The 21,735-nt window shown below is 41.9% G+C and overlaps 1 protein-coding gene across 2 annotated transcripts in view; it reads right to left on the bottom strand.

The window, feature by feature from the left end:
• SLC23A2 (solute carrier family 23 member 2) overlaps positions 1-21,735 on the bottom strand; it is a 155,246-nt gene that overhangs the window by 19,667 nt on the left and 113,844 nt on the right. For both annotated transcript variants that reach the window (XM_060186733.1, XM_007539560.3), the window contains 6 exons: positions 20,443-20,531; positions 19,354-19,424; positions 15,654-15,835; positions 4,433-4,553; positions 3,925-4,081; positions 1,163-1,310 (listed from right to left, as the gene is read on the bottom strand). In XM_060186733.1, the coding sequence (XP_060042716.1) occupies positions 1,163-1,310; positions 3,925-4,081; positions 4,433-4,553; positions 15,654-15,835; positions 19,354-19,424; positions 20,443-20,531 (768 nt within the window). The remainder of the gene's footprint in view (positions 1-1,162; positions 1,311-3,924; positions 4,082-4,432; positions 4,554-15,653; positions 15,836-19,353; positions 19,425-20,442; positions 20,532-21,735) is intronic.

Genomic DNA, 21,735 nt, shown 5'->3' with positions numbered 1-21,735 from the left:
TTGCTAAAGCCTCCACAGCATTCCCTTTGTTGTAGGCATCCAGAAACCTAAGAGCAAATATATTGAGAACAAAATCCCCATAGCTCATGGACTCTAGACCCTCGGGTTTTATTTCTGCTTTTCTTGTCTCTATTTATATGCATCATAATTCAGAATAGATGATGCAGCATCTCTAGGAATAACTGAGAAAATAAGAAATCTCTGGGAGTAATGCTGGGGAGATAGCATAATGGTTATTTTCCAAAAAGGCTCCAAGGTCTCAAATTCAAGCTCAGCATCACCCTAAGCTAGAGGGAAAAAATGCTCTGAAAGAGTAACAAAAATATGCTACTTAGAGCACCCAAATAAGGCAACAGGAATATTTTGAGGCTCAGCTATATAAGTAATATACTTCATACTTCACTTCAATTTGACAATGTCAGTATTCTTTAAAGGAAATGAAGGACAAAGTATAAGAATAATTAATTTCTAAGAATTTGGATGCTTTAAGTAATCATTTCCTCACTGTACTTTGAGCTTACACTAAACCTTTTTTGCAGCCCAAACCTATAAAACACTAGCAATTTTAGTGTCAATATCAATATTTTAATACTTGTTTTAGTCTATTGATTTGAGACAAAGCATTGGAGTGTTTTTTTTGTTTACTTCTTTAATCTACATGTTAAAGCATACTTTAGATTCTTATTTTGTCGTAAATAATTTCTTATATGTCAGAACCTAAATTTATATGATGAAAGTACATGCATACAGCAACTTTATATGAAATTAAAGAAACCAGAACAATTCTGCTCAGCTTTCAGTACTGTGAAATTTAAAATAAAAATAGATTTGAAGACAGGAAAAAAAAAAATCTAAATCCACGTTTAAAAAAAATCATATGGGATAAGAGATCCATGACCCAAAAGCAAAGAGCCATCACAACATTTGGCAACTATCTCAGTGAGTTTACTGTCTAGAACAGTCGTACATCGAATGTCTTATTTGACTGTGAGGGAGAAAGCATATTATGGGGTAGGAAAACGAGAGGAAAATGGAGGCAGTGTCTTGTCCGAAGACAAACAGTAAAGAGCCAATACAATTCCTGCTGCCTTCTTCAAGCTCATCCGAACTGAAGAGCAGCGAGAGGGGCTGAGATAAAAGATTCACTTCCTCAGGGATGTACCTGTTTATTGCATGGATGGGAGGTGGGGGGGCACAAGACAGACGTGCACAGGCGTAGTAGTCCCCGATAGACTCGATAATGCTGGCAACGACAGCACTGAGCATGCCAATGACTCCAGCTGCAGAGACCGTGGGCAGTCCCCACTGAACTAAGGAAAGAAAGCAAAGGGGGAAATCAACACACCTTAGAGGAGGGGGGAAGGTTGTCAGGACATCATGTCACTCAAAAGACTCTACATGATCCACTCCTACTTAGAAATGTGTAGACATTTTTTAAAACTAAGTCATGAATGCACCATATGCCAGGAATAATGGCTTGGATAAAGATAAACATAACCAGGACTGGTTTGCATGTTTTTGTTTCTTTGTTCGTTTTGTTTTGTTTTTTGGTAAGTGCAGTACTAAGGAATAAATTCAGGGCAGACTCATGAGTATGCAAGACACCACTGAGCTGACTCCTAGGACCAACATTTTCACTGAGAGAAAGATAGGCGAGAGGAACTGACACCACAGCACAGCTCCCCATCCAGGGAGTATCCTCTTCCTGCTGTCTAAGATGCTCCTATATGGTACTGGGACTTGAACCCAGGTCTTCTCCCATGGTAAGGCACATGCTCTACTAGGTGCACTCTCAGCCCACTGGACACTTTATTTAAAATAACAAGTTGGCTGGAAAACACTGTGCTTCTCTTCCTACTTCAAAGCCATACTCTGTGTCTGCTAAGTTACATTTTAACATAGTGTTCTGCATTGGGATATAAATCTGTATGAGAATTCTCAGTCATCATGTGTAATGCATGATACAAAATATAGTGCTCTTAACTAGAAGGTGACTTTACAAACTGACTTTTATAATCTTGAGATTTACAGGGACAGACTGGTGGTGCACTGGTTGAGCGCACACACTACCATTTGCAAGGACCAGGCTTCAAGCCCTGGTCCTCACCTACAGGAGAAATCTTCATAAACACTGAAGCAATGTTGTCTTTTTCTTTTTCTCTCTCTTCCCCTCCCTCCCTCCTGTCTCAAATTCTCTGTCCTACCAAATAAAAATATTTTTAAAGATTTAATATATATTGTAAATATTTAACAGATAATTTATAATATATTATATATATTACAGGACAGGTATCCCTTAAAGTACATACTCACATCATATGATCTGATAACAATGCTAACTTAAAAAGCCTAAATTTATTGCTGTAGAACTGGTCCCTTGCCCATGTGTGATTTTACCATTCTGGGTCACTTTTTTCACTCAGATAGGCAAAGACAGAGTGAGAGGGAAACACAACAGCACTGAAACTTCCTCCGCTGACATAGTACCTCCCATGTGGGGCCAGGCCTTGAACCTGAGTGCTACACGTGACAGTGTAAGTGGCCCATCTCTCTGAAGGGAGACTAGTAAGACTAGACTTTCTACAGCATTTGTAAATGCATCAAGAATGGAAAAAGTTGCCACCACATTGTTTAACATGCTTAAAACAGTTGTTATTCACTTGATCTTTATTTTAGGATTTTACTAGTTTTTGCCTGTATCTGACATCTAATATGCAGGTGACCTAAGCTATCGCCTGGGGAGATGGTGTCACAGTTGGAAAAAGGGCCTTCCCCCCCCCTTTTTTCTTTTTCCTTGTCGCTAGAAAATTTGAACATTATAGAAGAATAAAGTCCAACAAAGCTCTGGCTTCAGTTCCAGTGAAAATCCAAATACCAGAACAGAATCTTCACAAAAGAACCAAGCACATAATCACCTTTGGGCAGATAAAGGTAACTTTGGGGAGGGGAGGTCTACAAAGAATTACTTGGGAACCCTAGTGCTACCTTGGCTAGGGTCCATCTGCTCCCTTCTCCCTCCTTTCTTGCCACACTTTCCAAAAGTTAATATACACTTAAATTATAATTTAAGATCTATCTTCCACCCAATTGTGAATATAAAGTTTACCTGACAGTTATGACCAAAAAAAAAAAAAAACTACAACTGCCCATTAAAAGATTATATAGGGGGTCAGGCGGTGGCGCACTGGGTTAAGCGCATGTGGCGCAAAGCACAGGGACCAGCGTAAGGATCCCAGTTCGAGCCCCCAGCTTCACAGGCGGTGAAGCAGGTCTGCAGGTGTCTATCTTTCTCTCCCCTTCTCTGTCTTCCCCTCCTCTCTCCATTTCTCTCTGTCCTATCCAACAACGAATTGCGTCAACAAGGGCAATAATAATAACCACAATGAAGCTACAATAAGGGCAACAAAAGGGGGGAAAAAAATGGTCTCCAGGAGCGGTGGATTCATGGTGCAGGCACCGAGTCCAGCAATAACCCTGAAGGAGAAAAAGAAGAAAAAAAAAAAAAGATTATATAAATTCATCATGCTTGGGCAGTTTGCTTGCTAATCTTCAGGCTGCTCCCATTAAAGTCTGTTCTTTTTGGCAGTGGAACAGTCTATACTTGCCTTTGTGAGAAGCTGCCCTTAAATCCTGGCTGCCTGATACTAAAACTGGCAGCAGACCTGTTAAGCAGTATTTAATCTTAGTGGAACCAAAAGAACCTACTAGAGAAGGGAGTTGGCTAGTCTCTGTGTGCTAATTATGACCCTCGAGAGAAAGGGCCATCTCCTTTTTAATGTCAATCCTCTCATGACCAGAATGGTATGTGTGATGTAAGGGGACATGCTGGGACAAAACCTTTCTGTGCTACAGAACCTTTGGCCAAGATCCAGCTCTTTTAAGCTGGGCCCTCGTGGACTCCTAACCCGTCAGCAGAATACTTACATGGGTATGGGACCTTAAACCATGGGGCTACCAGAAGCACCCCTTGCCTGGCATCAGTCCGAGCATAGAAGCCATACTTTGTGCTATCAGGAGGGAAGACATCTGTCACTGTGAAGATAAAGCAGAGCAGCCAGGACACAAGGATGGCGAGGATGATCTGAAATGGTCAGAGGAAAATGCTGTCAGGTCCACAGAGGGGGTAGCTGTTGGCAAAATACAAATCTTTCTGGAGGCTGAAAATCACCCTAGAATCCACCACCATCACAGAAAATATACAGATAAGATTTGCTGAGAACCTATTCCTTCATCCCAGTCATTTAGAGAGGGTGGTCTTAAGCAGGCAATGTTACAATAACCTTAACTCTAGATGATAAAACAAGAATACTGGATGCTGTGTCCCTGGTATCTCCATTTCATCAGGCTAACATACCTCTCCCTTCCACACAGACATTTTCCATATGAGCCAAAGGTGGTACAGTCAGGACAAAAATAAGATGTGACTACTCACAGGGAACATTTTGAAAAGTTGTAACTTGTATGCAGTCCATCCTTTCTTAGATTTATAAATTGGGAGAGGAAATTTAACATTTCTGGCATACTGAGAAAACAGCAATACCAAGAAAATGGTCCTATGGAGAGAATGAAAATAAACTTAGGTTAAAGACTAACATAATAACATTTTTGAATTAAGGTTCTACAGCAGGGGAGACTGCATAATGGTTCTGCAAAAGACTTTCATGCCCAAGGATCTGAGTTCACCGGTTCACTCCCTACAACTACAACAAGCCAGAGCTGAGCAGTGAGATGGGGCACAAGCACATATATCCAGAAGTTGAGGGGAAACATACACAGTAGTTTGCAGTGAGTCAACAAATGTAGCAAGCAAGCAGAATGACCTAAAAAGACACCATAAAGCTCCTAAGACTGGCATTCTCTAATGATGACTCTTTAGTCACTACCAGGCCACCCCATCACCTGGGGTCCTAGTCAGGGAGTCCTGGGATTCCACACAGACATGATGGGCCTAGACCTCTAACAGATCCCTCTCACCACCGTCACTGGTCATCTCCATCAGGAACAACATAATGGACCCCTCTGTAGGCCCCTATTGGACCTGGCCCTCAATGTGAGTCAGCAATGGTATGGAATGTTTCATTCCTAAAGGGAGGTTGGATAGCATATTCTGCCTATCAACCGAAGATAATGGGTCCTGAAATTGGCACAGCCTGGAATGCTCCTACCCGTTACCATGGAAGTGAGCTCAGACCTAGAGGGATGCAGAGGTTACATAGGCTCCTGTGCTGAATATGGGCCCCAGATCAGATCAATGTTTACAGTTAACAATATTTATATACTTTCCCCATATTTGAGAGTTACTCTCTTCCCTGATCCAGCTTTCTGGCCCTTTTTCCAACTGTGACACCATCTTCCCAGGCAATAGCTTAGGTCACCTGTGTATTAGATGTCAGGTACAGGCAAAAACTAGTAAAGTCAGGGGCCCCTTGGAATATATCTAAAATAGACCTACTAGCATTTTCCAAAGTGGAGACCCCCAAATCTCCATCCACAATATTCTTGCCTTTAGGTTCATGATTAGTCAACAATTTGCTCTGCTTTCTATCTTAACTCTTTTTTTAGCCACCAGGCTCCAGATGCTACCATGATGCCAACTGGACTTCCCAGGGCAGATGAGTCCACCATGTGTCCTGGAGCCCTAACTCTCCAGATCCCAGCCCCATTAAGGAGAGATAAGGGCTGGGAGTATGGATCAACCTGTCAATGTCCACATTCAGTGGGGAAGCAATTACAGAAGCCAGACTTTCCACCTTCTGCACCCTGTAATGTCCCTTGGTCCATGCTCCCAGAGGGTTAAAGAACAGGAAAGCTATAAGGGGAGGAAATGGGATATGGAGTTCCAGTGGAGGGAATTGTGTGGAATTGTAATCCTCTTATCATATGGTCTTGTGTTTCCATTTTATAAATAAAAACTATATACATGACTCCCACTCTGTATGGAATCTCTTTGGGGTGGTAGCTTCTTTTGCTGTGCAGAAGCTTTTCAGTCTGATGTAGTCCCAGTAGCTTATTTTTATTTTTGTCTTCCTTACAATTGGATCTGTAACATTGAAGAAGCCTATGAAATTTAGATGGAGGGGCCAGGTGGTGGCGTACCTGGTTGGGCACACATACTACAATGCACAAGGACTCAGGTTTGAGCTTCTGGTCCCCAGCTGAAGGGGGAAAGCTTTGTGAGTGTTAAAGTAGTACTGCAGGTGTCACTCTGTCTCCCTCCCTCTCTATCACCCCCTTCCTCTTGATTTCTGGCTGTCTCTATCCAATAAATGAAGAAGATAATTTTAAAAATAAATTAATGAAATTTAGATGGAAAAGAGTTCCACCAATACTATCCTCTAGGTATTTGATAGTTTCTGGTCTAACATCCAAGTTTTTGATCTACTTGGAATTTATTTTTGTTTCTGGTGAAATGCAGTAGTTCAGTTTCATTCTTCTGCATGTTTCAACTTAAGTTTTTCAACACCATTTATTTCACCACTTAATAATTTAGAGCTCATTGTCAAAACTATATGTCTATAGGTGTGGGGGTTTATTCCTGGGCTCTCAACTCCGATCCACTAGTCAGTGTGTCTATTTTTTAAAAAAATTATTTATTTATTCCCTATTGTTGCCCTTGTTGTTTTATTGTTGTCGTTGTTGTTGGATAGGACAGGGAGAAATGAAGAGGGGAGGGGAAGACAGAGAGGGGGAGAGAAAGACAAGACACCTGAAGACCTGCTTCACCGCCTGTGAAGTGACTCCCCTGCAGGTGGGGAGGCGAGGGCTCAAATCGGGATCCTTATGCTTGTCCTTGCGCTTTGCGCCACCTGTGCTTAACCCGCTGTGCTACCACCTGACTCCCGTGTGTCTATTTTTGTTCTAGGCAGTTTTGATTACCATGGCCCTATAGTATAGTTTGACATCTGGGAGTGTGATGCTTCTAGTTCTGTTTTTTTTTTTTTTTTTTTGTCCCCCCCCTTCAGAATTGCTTTGACAACTTTACGTGTTTTCTGGTTCCAGATAAATGTTTGCAGTTTTTGTTCTATCCTCTTAAAGAAAATTGGTGGGATCTTGATGGGGATTGAAAAAAAAAATCATTTTATCTACTCAATTAACTACACAAAAGAAAGTAAGAAATATTCCCTAATCACTCCTGAGAGCAACAACATTAATGTCACCACTGACCAAGAGATATACTGGCAAAAGTATATATCAACTAAAGAACAATTATTGTCCTCAATGACAACCTCTATAATCATCAAACAAGTAAAATGCAGTAAAAGTAAAGGTTTTTTTTTTTTTTTACTAGATCCCACTTAAACCCTAGGTCTATGGTCTATTCCCTCCCCAAATTGAGGCCTGAAATCATAAATCCAACACTGGTTTGGATACAACAAATGACACTGAATGATTTAACAACTAGGAGAAAGCCTAAATTCATCAGATGAAAAAAAGACTACAAAAGCTAGATAAGGGCAAGAGACTGGATCATTTAATAGTGGCCTTTTTAGTCAATACCAGGCCACCCATCATCTGAGAGCCTAGCCAGGGAATCCTTGTATTCCCATATAGATAAGATGGGCCTAGTCGGGAGTCAGGTGGTGGCGCAGCGGGTTAAGCACACATGGCGTAAAGCTCAAGGACCGGCGTAAGGATCCCGGTGCGAGCCTCCAGCTCCCCACCTGCAGGGGAGTCACTTCACAGGCGGTGAAGCAGGTCTGCAGGTGTCTTTCTCTCCCCCTCTGTCTTCTCCTCCTCTCCATTTCTCTCTGTCCTATCTAACAACAACAACATCAATAACAACAATAATAACTACAACAATAAAAAACAAGGGCAACAAAAGGGAAAATAAATAAATAATAAAAAATATTTTTTAAAAAAAGATGGGCCTATTTAAAAAAAAAATGGGCCTAGTCCTCTAACAGACCCCTCTCTTTACCATCACTGGTCACCTCTATCAGGAACATCATTGTAAGTCCTCTTCTGAGCCTCCTCGGGACCTTTCCCTCACTCTAGAGCAGCAATGGTAGCAATGCCCTACTCTCTCAAGAGAGACTGGGTCAGCCTACTCTACCACTCAAAGAAAACTGATCCTGAAATGAGTGTAGTCTAGAATGTCCCCAGCTGTGGTCATGGACTGTGAGCTCAGACTGACAAAAATCATGCAGGCTCCTATGCTAAAGTGACTACATATGGGTTCTGGGTCAGACCAGTGGGACAAATAGTCAGTGGTATTTAAATACTTTTCTCATGTTTGGGGGCTATTTTCTATGCCAAACCAGCTTTCTAGTCCTATTCTCAACTCTGACACCATCCTCCCAAACAATATTTTTAGTCTACATGCATGTTAGCTATCAGACTCAGGCAAAAGATTACTGAAATCATGGGCCTGGTGCAATATACTTAAAAACAGACTTCCTAGCTTCTTCCCACCAGAAGACACCTAATTTCATCTACTCTATTCCTACTCTTGGGCTCCTGTTTATTAAACAATTTGTCCTGCTTTATATCATACAGCCTTTCAGCCACCAAATTGCAGATGCTATTATGATTCCATCGTGACTGCCCAGGGCAGATGACCTCACCTCTCCAGAGCCCTACCCCACAATGGAATGATAGAAACTGGCTGGGAGTATGGATCAACCTGCCAGTGCCCATGTCCAGTGGAGAAGCAACTACAGAAGCCAGAAGTCCCAACTTCTGCTCCCCATAAGGAATTTTGGTCTGTACTCCCAGAGAGGGATTAAAAATAGGAATGTTTCCAATAGAAGGGATGAGACACTGAACTCTGGTTGTGGGAACTGTACAGAACTGTGCCTCTCTTACCCCACACAATCTTGTTAATCATTATTAAGTCACTAATAAAATCTTTAAAAAAAAATACATAAATGAGGCTCAAAACCTCTGAGGTGCAGCTGGGGAAATATCTCAGCTAGTAGACCATACCTATGGTTTCTAGCTCCACATGTGCCAGAGTGTTGCTCTAGTTTCTCTCCCTCTCTCATATGAAAGTCAGTCTCTCTCTCTATCTCTGTCTCTCTCTCTCTCCATCCAAAAATGCCTACATGGCCTATTTAAAAATCAACAATAACAAAAAAAAAAAAAAAACAGCTTCAATGAAAACTCAACTACATGTGTACAATTTGTTTACCCAGAAAGCTGCCAATACTCTTAACTATCATTTTAAAAATAACAAATTTTGGAAAGTCATTTTTAGAAAACATTAGAATTTTTTCCTAGCATATCTTCATACTGAAATGAGACTACAGTATAAGTGGTTTTTAGCTAAATTGTTCTAAATAGAATAAGAATGGACACATGGATTAAAAAAAAAAAAGGCTCACACTATTTAAAGATGGCAGATATAACACACTGCAGAGCATAATTACAATGAAAGAATCCACTGAGAAATAAACAACTGAGTCCATGCAAACAAGTAAGGATGGGATCAAATGTGCATGGGCTTGGGGGCAATTCTGACTGCTTTTCACTGACTTACATAGAGTAGAAGTTACTAGGTTTTGAGGGAAAATCATGACATTTCTTTTTTCTCTTCTTCTATGACTTTTCAACAATCCAGTATTTTTAAAAGGCAAAGCTTCAGGGGTCTGGGAGCTAGCCCAGGAGGTAGAATACCTTCTCTGTCTGTATGAGACCCTGCACCACATATATGTGAGCAGTGCTCCAGTCTCTCATAAGCAACCCTTTAAATGGGGGTTGGGGGGAGTCCAATACATAAGACAAGGCAATGCAATAGAAATGAGTAGTAATGATATTCCTGAGGTTTCTACATAGCAGATGTGATGTGAAGGTCTCACCCATCATCTGTTTTCTGTATATTTCAGAGACATCAGCAGCAGGTCAGGACTGTCCATGTGGTATGGGCCAATGTTTATTTCTACATTCTGGGCTCTCGACTGACTTGCTACCTTGGCTGTGAGGGCAGGAATGCCTCTGTTGACTCAGAAATCCCTTGACACTATTTCCCTTACATGTCCCCTTGCACTCCTAACCCAGTTTGATTGAGCATCAAGAGGCAGCTTTAACTTCACTCACCAGGTCTGCTGCCCCATGTGACCAGCAGGTGTAGGAGGGCTTCCCAACAGTGAAACAATAAGGGAATACAACAGTGTGTTTCACTCACCAACCACGCCAGAGCTGGCAGGAAGAGCCGGTGCCCAGTCAAAGGGAAGGTTAATTGTTCCTGGGCATAGTTCCCACTGCTAAGATGAAATTATCAGCTCCATTGATGGCCAGGCAAGTGCAGCTCTGCTGTCACACTCTTAATGAGGTGCGGACAACAGTTGGCTGAGAAGAGGCCTGTGCTGCTCCCCCTTCTCTGCTAACTATTGGGGAGTTTTGCTGACCTGCTGATTGGGGGGAAGTCGTTGTCATCGTCTCTGTCCTACCACAGTCACCTGGCCTGCACCAGGCTCCAGGTTGCAAGCATATCTGGTGCTGGAGCTACTCAATTCCCTTGAGGTGAGGACATGTCAAGAAATAATATGTCAGTGAGGAAAACTAAAACTGGTGTATCTTAAACCTAGACTTAGCTAAAATGTCTATTTTTTAAAAATGTTACATGCTTATTTTCAAGCATTACACTATGAAAATTTAAAAAGCCCCATGTTTATTATTATTATCAGGCGACTTCCTATTTGGCAATTATAATCACAGATCTGCATTCCAGAAAAACACCTCACTTGGATAGTGTGCTGCTTTGCCATGTGGGTGACCCAGGTTCAAGCCCAGCCTCACCTCAGAGAAAGAAGCTTTGGTGCTGTGGTCTTTTCCACTCTTTCTAAATCCCTGTTACTAACTTTTAAAAAATTAACCTTTGTATATTAACTGCACAAAAGGAAGCAAGTAAAATTTATCTCCTAATCTCTTCTGACAGCATCAGCATCACCATCACCTCTTGATAATCTTTAGAAGAACCACTGTATACAATTGGCCAAGAGATATACTGGCATATAAATATATCAACTAGGGGGTCGGGCAGTAGTGCATCAGGTTAAGCACACATGGATCCCAGTTCAAGCCTCTGACTCCCTACCTGTGGGCGAGGGGTGTGTGTGTGTGGGGGTTGCTTCATGGGCAGTGAAGCAGGTTTGCAGGTGTCTGTCTTTCTCTCAACCTCTCTTCTCTCGATTTCTCTCTGTCCTATTCAACAAGAACAACAACAGCAATGACAGCAATAATAATGACAACAAGGGCAACAACAAGGACAACAAAATGGGAAAAAATGGTTTCCAGGAACAGTGGATTCATAGGGCAGGCACTGAGCCCCAGCTATAACCCTGGAGGATACACACACACACACACACACACACACACACATCAAGTAAAGGACAATTACTGTTCCTATGACAACTTTCATTAGAATCATCAAACAACTAAATTCAGTAAAACATATGGTTAACTTAGACCACACTAAAACCCTATGTCTATTTCCTCCCTAACTTAAGGCCAGTCCCCATGAACCTAATACCAGATTGAGTACAACAAATGACACTCAACCCTTTAACAAGTGGGAGAAAGTCAAAGCTTGTCATATGAAGAAAGGACTACAAAAGCTGGTTAAGTGCAAGAGACTGGCTAACTTAATGTTGGCCTTTTTGGTCAATACCAGGCCACCCCATCATCTGGGGCCCTAGTCAGGGAATCCTTGGACTCCCCCATACACAGTATGAACAAAGACCAATAATAGATCCCTCTCTCCACCATCACTAGTCAGGTCCACTGGGAATGCCTCTCTCATGGACCTCTTTAGGACCTTGCCCTCACTATAAAGTAGCAATGGTAAAAACTGCTCCACTTTCTAAAGGAAGGCTAGGTCATCCTGTTATACCACACACGGAAAACTGGTCTTGAAATGAGTGCAGCCTGGAATATTCCTGGCTGTGACCATGGAGTTCAAACTGACAGGAACTCAAGAGGTTGTACAGGTTCCTTTGCTAAATGTGAATATGTATAAATAGTTAATTGTATTTAAATACTTTCTTCAATTTGGGGAGCTACTCTCTGCCCTAATCCAGCTTTCCAGTTCTGTTCTCAACTCTGACACCATCTTCTCAGACAGTATTTTTAGTACACTTGCATATTAGCTATCATGCTTAGGGGAGAAAAAAAAACAAAACTCCCATCTGCTCTATTCCTACTTTTGGTTCCTGTTCATTAATCATTTAATAGCCTACCAACATTCAGCCACCAAGCTGTAGATGCTATCATGATTCCATCCTGACTTCCCTGGGCAGACAATCTCATCAATGTGTCCCAGAACCTCACCTATTCAGAACCCCACCCCACTAGGGAAAAGTTAGAAACAGGATGGGGTTATGGATCAACCTGTCAATGTCCATGTCCAGTGGAGAACCTTCTGTACCCCATAAAGAATTTTGATCCAGTGGTCCGTGAGGTGGCACACTAGATAAAGCATTGGACTCTCAAGCAGGTGGTCCTGAGTTTGACCCCCAGCAGCACGTGTACCAGAGTGATGTCTGGTTCTTTCTTTATCTCCTCCTATCTTTTTCATTAATAAATAAATTAAAAAAAAAGAATTTTGATCCATACTCCTAGAGGAAGAGAAATGTTAGGGGACGATGACCTATTTGGGTATATGGAAGTGGCAATGGGTGTAGGTTTGACTTGGAAGGGAGAAGAGGGCAGGACCATGGAAGAAATGGGCAAATATATATGAACATAGACATATAGTTATAGAAATAATAGTGAACCCATGTTTGTGACCTTGGTAGGCTACTGTATTTTCCAATGGAGAGAATGGGGATTTGGAACTCTGGTGGTGGAAACACTGTGGAATTATAACCCTATTGTTACACAATTTTGTAAATCAATATTAAGTCAATAATAAAAATAATTACAGTGGCGTTAGGGAGCATGGAGGACACATACAAACTCCAAGGAAGGACAACCAGATCTCAAACCTGAACCTGGCAGCTCTATTATGAATGAGTTAACTGGGCAGATGAACACTACTTTTCCTCTACTCTTATTCTAGAAACATCTGTGGAGAAGGGAGGGCAGGGCAGATTCATGTGAGTGAGGCAGAAGCAGAGTCTCAGAAGTGGAGGGTGGTAGCAAGTTTGTGTTTACAGATCCTGAACAAGCAGAGAGGGACCAGAATAGAGTCCCAGCTCCTCAAACCAGGATGCTGTCTGCTACACTGAGGCTTCCACCTCATGTTCCCATTTCACTGGCTTATTGATCTTTGTTTTACTTTACAAACATCATGCAAGCAATGCATGCTAAAATGTAGAAAAATATTTCAGGAACATAAGCAAAACAGGATGAAAATCTGGAAGATCACTCATCATTCCACTGAGGAGCAACCACGGAACATTTCTATCTATTGCTTTCAAGTGGCTTCCATTCCCCGGATACTTATGGGTGCCAGGCACTGGGGGCTGGAGAGGGAAACAAACTCTGTAAGCTGTCCTTGCCTTTGGAACACAAATAGACCATAACCTGACTCAAACCAGAATCATACTTTGCATACTGCTTCCCACCAAGCTTGGAACCCTATTAGTGTCAGAACCTCAACAGATGGAGCTCTGCATCAGCCCTAGTGACTGCTAGTGTTCCACTGATGGATGCATTGTGCCATCCTATTTAAAAAGTATGCTACTGAAGACATAAATGACTGCAAAGGATCTCTGACTCCAACCTGCACCTTGAACTCTAAGAGACTCAATGGTTCTGGCAAGCAGTAAATACTGTACTTAAAAAGTGCCTGATAAAAACTGCTAAATACATACAGGAAGGCTGTGTGAACCTACAGCCCCACCTTAAAAGTCTAGTTTGCTATACACTACAGGACAGGATCTTAATATGCTTTTAAACCCTACCAATTTCATCAATCTCATTTTTTTAAAAAAATCATTTATTTCAAGTCTGAAATGTATTTCAGAAGTATTTGCAACCGTAGAAATTTTCAACAACATGCATGAAAATACCTTAATAATTTATAGTCTATACTATTTAACATTATGAAGTTTAAAGTAAATAAGATGGATCTAAGCACACTTCTTTAGAAAGCTAAGCTTGATGAATTTTAGGGGTGAAAAACAATCTCTTCAATGAATGATAAAGCTATATGCATTCACATGTTTCTGCTGATGCAATTTAATATGAAATAAGTAAGCATATTCGATTTTACTCGCTTATCGTGAAATTCTTGGGGGTGAGGAGATGAGAGTAGAAGGGACTGTTATTTTACTTTAGAGTTTCCTGCTTATTTACTATTAAACCGCAAATGATCTGCACTTAAAATGTTTTAGGGTTATAGGTCAAACGAGGCTTCTTTTGACTGGTGCATATGAGTGATACGCCGTTCTACTTCTGAACAGGATTTAAAATTATCCACAATAAAAAATAACTATCATCGGGAAAAACACAGTTCCCTGCATGAACTTATGTGTGCATAGTACTAGAAATGAGAGCTATGGGCTCCCACCTCTTCCCCTGAGAATCTGCTACTTTTGTTGGAGAACCCTATAAGAACCCAAGGTTATACAGTCTGATCTGACCACTGCTCACAAAATCCTGTGAATATGCATTTTGATAAGAACCGTTTTACACATGAACTGTTTGTATTTTTCCCTATCTTGCTTTTTAAAATAGATATAAGCTCAGTATATCCTTCGTATGCTATCCCATTGGGACACTCTCTAATTAGCAAATCTATGAATTGGGGACATTAATTTTTCTTATGGAACTTATTTTAAATGTTTCCCCAGAAGCATTTATAATTTCGTCTCAGTGGCTTTGATACATGTGTTTTAAATATCTAAGCAGTAAAGTGTATTAATCTTTTTCTTTTCAATGTCAACTTTAAAATCTTCCCCGTCTGTGGCTGGACAGTGCACACATTACAGTGCACAATAACCCAGGTTCAGGAACCTGGTCACTACCTGCAAGTGCTACAGGTGTTTCTGTCGCTTGCTCCCTCTCTAAATCCTCCTTCTCTCCAGTTTGTCTTCATTCAAAATAAACAAATAAAAAGGTTTTTTTTAGAAAGTACATGATGCTTGGCATGTCATCCAAAATCAAGAGTTAGTGGTGCCATAACTCACCCCCTTCACAATGTTCATACCTTACACATCCCTCCCTTCTACAGTTCACTGCCTTGTATGTTTTGGGAGTACCTTGATTAAATGCTATTCCCCAACCTCTGGGTTTAACAAACACCTCACAATTCCCCAGCATGGGGCAGAGAATTTTATTTTATTATTATTATTTTTAATATTTATTCATTTATTCCCTTTTTGTTGGCCTTTTTTTTTTAATTGTTGTTACTGATGTCATCATTGTTGGATAGGACAGAGAGAAATGGAGAGAGGAGGGGAAGACAGAGAGGGGGAGAGAAAGACAGACACCTGCAGACCTGCTTCACCACCTGTGAAGCGACTCCCCTTGCAGGTGGGGAGTTGGGGGCTCGAACCGGGATCCTTACGCCAGTCCTTGTGCTTTGTGCCATGTGCACTTAACCCACTGCGCTAACGCCGGACTCCCTAGGGTGAAGAATTATAGAGTCAAGTACTTCTTAATTTAAACAAAACAGTAGTTCCTAAAGCTTATAAATGTTCAAAACATGCCATGAAGCTGTCCTTCAGTGTTTCAAGAATTTCGCTCCTGGGTGTTGTCAGAACACTTACAGCATGGCAATGCCCCAGTGCTTCCCAGCTCGCTCTCCTGCTGCTTGGAAACCAGAAAGACCAATGAGGGCCACAGTGGGTGTAATGGTCAGAGGTCCGATGTATTTCAGCAAAGCCCCAGGTAGGCCTAGCAGGCCAATGACCACTTCAATCAGGGAGGACATGATGATGGCCCCTTGGATCTAGAATAAGAAAGTACAAGTGTTATGAGCATAGTTACTTAGATATCACACACTCCAAATGCTACCTACAGCCAAAACCAGCAATCTACAAAGCACTGTCTTATTATGTAACAAGTCATGACATCACTGGAAAATTTTCAGGAGACCAATAAGTGACCTGGACTTAGAAAACCTAGTATGGAGTAGGGCACCAAAGTGAAAACCCTGGGTTAAGGGTGAGGGTGTGTGTTCGGCTTCATGGGGCGGGCAGGGGTTAGGGATGGGGGGTGGGGTGGGGGTGGGGGTGGGTGGGATGGGACACAGTCTTTTGGTGGTAGGAATGGTGTTTATGTATACTCCTATCAATCTGTAGTCATATAAGTCACTATTTAATTAATCTGAGAGGGGAAAAATTGATTGAATGTCTCAAATTTTTTAATGTACAGACCATAAGCTGAGTCTTTGATAAGTTGACTCTCTTAAAAGTTTACACCAGGGAGAACAGAAGCAACCAGTGGCACAGCTATATACAAATAATATCAAAGAACATAAATTATGGTGATGTTGTATATGATACAGCAAATCCTAACAAAGGGATTTTTCAAAGTTAACCCAATTGTCAAATAATGTGATTATAGCAATAACTATCGATTGTCTTCTTAAACCCTAAGACAACAGAAACCTCCCACTTCCTCTACAGAGCCTATACTTCCCCAGTCCTGGAACCTATAGAGTGGGGCTTACTTTCTTGCATGATTCTCTCAATTCATACCAAATGATATCACAGCTGCTGATCCCAACCTAATCAACGCAACGAGTACCACATCCGCATGCTTCACTTCAGACTGTGTCCAGAGATGTCAGGCATGGAATGTCAACCCTTCAGCATCATTACTCATTACTTTTCCTTTCATAGGATTCTCTAATTCCATTCCAGGTGGTTACCTTCCTAACAAAATCCCAAAATCTAGATATAGACCAGGTCCCATGAGATAGGGCATTTGTTCACATGTATCCATAAATTAGGGTAAAATATATACCTGAAAGCAAAAGTACACAATAGCCTACAGTGAGTCAGTATGAAGTTCATAATAAAATAGTGTCTACTTAGATACCACCCACCTTTTCTGATTATACTTCCCTCACTCACTCCCAAGCTATTTTTATCAAAACAAGGACTTCAAAAGCTGAGTAAGGCAAGAGACTGGCATACTTTAACGATGACTCTCTAGTCACTATCAGGCCACCCTATCAGCTGGGGCCCTATTCGGGTAGTCCTGAGATTCCCAAACAGACATGATGGACCTAGACCTCAAATAAATCCCTCTCTCCATTGTTACCGGTCATCTCCATCAGAAACAACAAAACACACCCCTTTGTGGGCCGCCATAGGACCTTGCCCTCAACTTGGATCAACAATGGTAGAGAATGTTCCATCCTCCGAAGGGAGGCTGGACAACATAATCTATACTACACCTGAGAAAGATGGGTCCTGATACCGGGGCAGCTTGGAACATTCCTACTCATGGCCACAGAATGTATGGTCAGATCTACAGGGATGCAGAGGTCACATAGGTTCCTAAGCTGAGTATGGGCCCCAGATCACGTCAAATCGATGGGGTTTACAGTCAACAATATTTATACCCCTTTCCCATATAAGGGAGCTACTCTCTTCCCTGATCCAGCTTTCTGGTCCTTTTTCCAGCTCTGACATCATCTCCCCAGACAATAACTTGGATCCACCTGGACATCAGGGAAAAAGAAAACTAGTATAGCCACAGGCCCCTTGGAATATAACTAAAATATGCCTACTAGCTATCTACAGAACGGAGACACCCCTCCCCAACTCTTCACCTGCACTACTCCAGCCTTTAGGTTCATGATTAGTCAACAACTTGTTTGGCTTTGTATGTTAACTATCTTTTCAGCCACCAGGTTCCAGATGCTAGCATGATGCTGACCAGACTTCCCTGGACAGACAAGCCCACCAATGTGTCCTGGAGCTCCGCTTCCCCAGAACCCCGCCCCACTCGGGAAGAGAGCGGCAGACTGGGAGTATGGATTGACCTGTCAACATCCATGTTCAGCGGGGAAGCAATTACAGAAGCCAGACCTTCCACCTTCTGCATCCCACAATGACCTTGGGTCCATACTCCCAGAGGGTTAACGAATAGGAAAGCTATGAAGGGAGGAGATGGGATACAGAGTTCTAGTGGTGGGAATTATGTGGAGTTGTACCCCTCTTATCCTATGGTTTTGTCAGTGTTTCCTTTTTTTTTTTTTTTAGTATTTATTTATTTCCCTTTTGTTGACCTTTTTTTTGTTGTTGTTGTAGTTATTGTTGTTGATGTTGTCGTTGTTGGATAGGACAGAGAGAAATGGACAGAGGAGGGGAAGACAGAGAGGGAGAGAGGAAGATAGACACCTGCAGACCTGCTTTACCCCTGTGAAGTGACTCCTCTGCAGGTGGGGAGCCGGGGGTTGAACCGGGATCCTTATGCCGGTCCTTGTGCTTCGCGCCACCTACACTTAACCACTGCACTACCGCCCGACTCCCCAGTGTTTCCTTTTTATAAATAAATAAATTAAAAAAAAAAAAAAAAAAAAAACCTAGTATGGCATGACCTCTATAAGAGTAATACAGAAAAGGGCACTGGACACAATGTCAACTTGCTTTATCCAATAATAAAGGAGAAACAAACAAATAATTTATAATTTGTTTAAGATGTAAACCACTCAAAATCAGTCCCAGAGAATAATCAGTCCAGTACAAATATTCTTCACTTTAAAAAGTGAGCATCAGGGGTAAGGGAGATAGCAATATGATTATGTAAAGAGACTCTCATGCCTGAGGCTCCAAAGTCCCAGGTTTAATCCTGAGCACTACTACAAGCCAGGGCTGAGCAGTGCTCTAATGGAGAAAACACACACACACAGTTAGTGGGCATTTGAAAAATAGTGTAACAACCCCCTCCCCCTCAAAAAAAGTGTAAAGAATGTTTCTATTGGGCACAGAGGCTATACCTGTATGAGTTCTAAACTCATGATAGGTTTTGGAAGAACTAAATAAACTGTGACCCATTCTTATGTCTGGGGATTCCCACACCCTCTTCTGTTCAAGGTTGCTGTAGTAGACAGAAAGCTTTCATACTTTCTACCTATACAGAAAAACACTGAGGTTGAAAAGAACAGCTCTGCTGCATTTTGACAAGCCTTCAAGGGCTCCCAGGGAGCCAGCCCCTTCAGTTAGTTATGCCTAAGGGGATAAGTGAAGTGGGCCGGCCTGTGGGTGCACAGGAGGAGAAAGGAGAAAAACAGGGGTGGTAAGGAACAATAGCGTCTGATTGTACAACATATTTCTGCATGATTTATTTGGCAATGATATTCATCTAAATTTAGTTTAATAACAGAAACAGACATGTCAGTAGCTGAAAAAGGAAAGGACTTAGTGTAAGCAACTATAGTCTCTTGGGTACTACCAACACAGAAGCTGAGAAGAAACACAAAGAAGCCACAAAGAAATGATGCTCATCTTTTACCTCACGGATCCGGGGATACCAGATGTGCTCTGTGTGCAACAGTTCTGCTGTTCCATTGGCAACTGAAACATCTTGAAAACAAAAACAAAGAGAAATTTTTCCTTGGAGTGACACATTTCAGAGGGCACAGTCACTGTACTTTTTAAAGAAAAATGTTCTCCCTGTTTTAAGTATATTATAAAACGACCCATCCCTACAATTCAAGCTACAACAGTATTGCTTATCATACTGAAAGGTGGTTTCCCCAACACTAATTTAAACAAGTTTGATTGACTGAGAGATCCCAGCTTGCCAAAAAGCTGAGTGAAGTGGTAATGCACATTGTTAGTACCCGCCTCATGCAAAGACCATCCTTTTGCAAGTAGCTAATAGAAATGCCTGATACTAAAGCTGCCCGAGTTTTTTAAAAATGTAGGTGAAACAGAGGGCCTTTTCCAGCCATTTCCTAAATCCAATGAATGTTCACAAATTATCTCCTAGGAGCAAGAAAGGAAATAAAAGCTGGAAAATTCCACTCCTAAAACAAAAGAAAGGAAAAAAAAAAAAAAAAAAAAGCAACAACATTTTCAGAGTACAATCTGATTTTTCTCAAATCACCTATCTGGTCTTTTCCTGACCTTATCAGGTCACTTAAGGGCTGTTGCAATCACTGGGAGGGGAGGGGGTAATGAAAGTCATTTGCAGGAAACCAAAGCAGCCAGATCCATAAAAAGCAGAGATGTTTCAGAGAAGGGATGCTCAATGCAGCAAAGAGAGTGATTCATAAAACCCACTGAGAGACAGAGGCAGAAAAATTGCACAAATGTTCTTCTGTTCCGTCCCATATTTATCAATTTCATCAGCATGGAGAAATGAGGTCATTTCTGGTCCTTACTTGCTCTGGAGTTAGGGATAAACAAGTGGATAGAAAGAAAGACAGAAACACGATACACAGATCTAGAGCATTCTAGCCTGGTTGTTGGCTTGCAAGTTCCCTGCCTGACTGCAAAAAGGGCTTAATGCCTCTGAGGGCAGTATGTCCAGGCCTCCCTTTATCACCTGCATTAAAGGACCCCAATGACATACATATGTGGAAATAACTGCAATTACCTGTGGTGTTACATTTCCATTTATCTAAAGACAGGATGGCTCGAGCAGGGGCCAGAAATGCAAAAGCACTGGCCTGAAACAGGGGTAACCTAAAAGAAACGAGACCAAAACCATGATCACGGCATCAGGAACTACCGAGGTAGTTCACTATTTGACAGCTTAACAGTCTTTTCCATAGACAAACAGCACATGAGTTAACGCAGACACACCTGGAAGAAAGAGGCCCGGTTTGCAAAGATCTCCTGTGTCAAGCAGCTCGGGCTGCTGCTGGTTTCTCCATCCACCCCTCCTGCTGCTTTTCTCCCCAGATAGCCGCAGGGCGGGCCCTGGGAGAGACAGGTGCTCCATGCCAGCACCCCAACACCAGCCCCTGGGCATCACCATCTTCCCCCTGGGGAGTGGGAGATGCCAGGCATTTGAGTGTGTTTCCTGATGAGCCTGTGAGCTCCTTATTAGCATCGGTGTACACCTTCTACTGTACCATCTGCCACCTCATCATAGAAGAAAAAAATCTGTCTGCCTGGTTTTTCCATCATATAAAGTCAACAACCGCTCTAACTCACAAAGAATAAGCATTAAAAATCATGTTAGTGGTCTAGATCCATTAAGGAAAAACTAAGTCACAAATTAATGATTGCTAACACTCTACGTAAGCATAACAAAAATACTCAAGTGTTATTACCCTTATTTTTAAAGGATCCAGAAAGTGTGCAGACTGTTAAATGTCCTGCCTGCCACTAAAATGCAAAGACTCTTAAAAGCCATAATTCACTTATATTCTAGATGCTTCATATTAACTTTATAGGCACTTGAACTACTCGAACTTTTATTGACAATGGCACCGCCTTTTAGCTGTAGTTGTATTAAGGTGGCTGCATGAGCTAGCAGGAGACCTTGATTACTATTTAACATTACAGAATACAACACTGGCTGCTCCTGCTAGCAGGGCTGGGAAGTCCCAGACATCCAATGCATCCTTCAAGAGCCAAGCAGCCTATATCAGTGACTCAGGCAGCAGGACAAAAGCCTCGCATCCTTGCAGGACCTGTTTGCCTTGCTCTGACTGAAACAGGAACTAGACTGAAAGGCATACTTGCCCTGGCTGAAGGACAAGCAGCTCTTTTAGAAGCCCAGAGGCAGCACAAACCATCCTGAGCCAAGCAAGGGTCAAGATTCTTTTGGCCATTTTAACTATGAAATAAAACCACCAGCAGGAAGTAGGCAGAATGCTGGCTGTCAGACAGATGCATGGCCAGAGGACATTTAATTGGGCACGTCCTCCACCAACCATTC

This window comes from Erinaceus europaeus, chromosome 1, assembly GCF_950295315.1.
Source record: "Erinaceus europaeus chromosome 1, mEriEur2.1, whole genome shotgun sequence".
NCBI classification, from domain to species: domain Eukaryota; kingdom Metazoa; phylum Chordata; class Mammalia; order Eulipotyphla; family Erinaceidae; genus Erinaceus; species Erinaceus europaeus.
The sequence above is the reverse complement of the archived record's forward strand: the minus strand, read 5'-3'. Positions and strand labels throughout refer to the sequence as shown.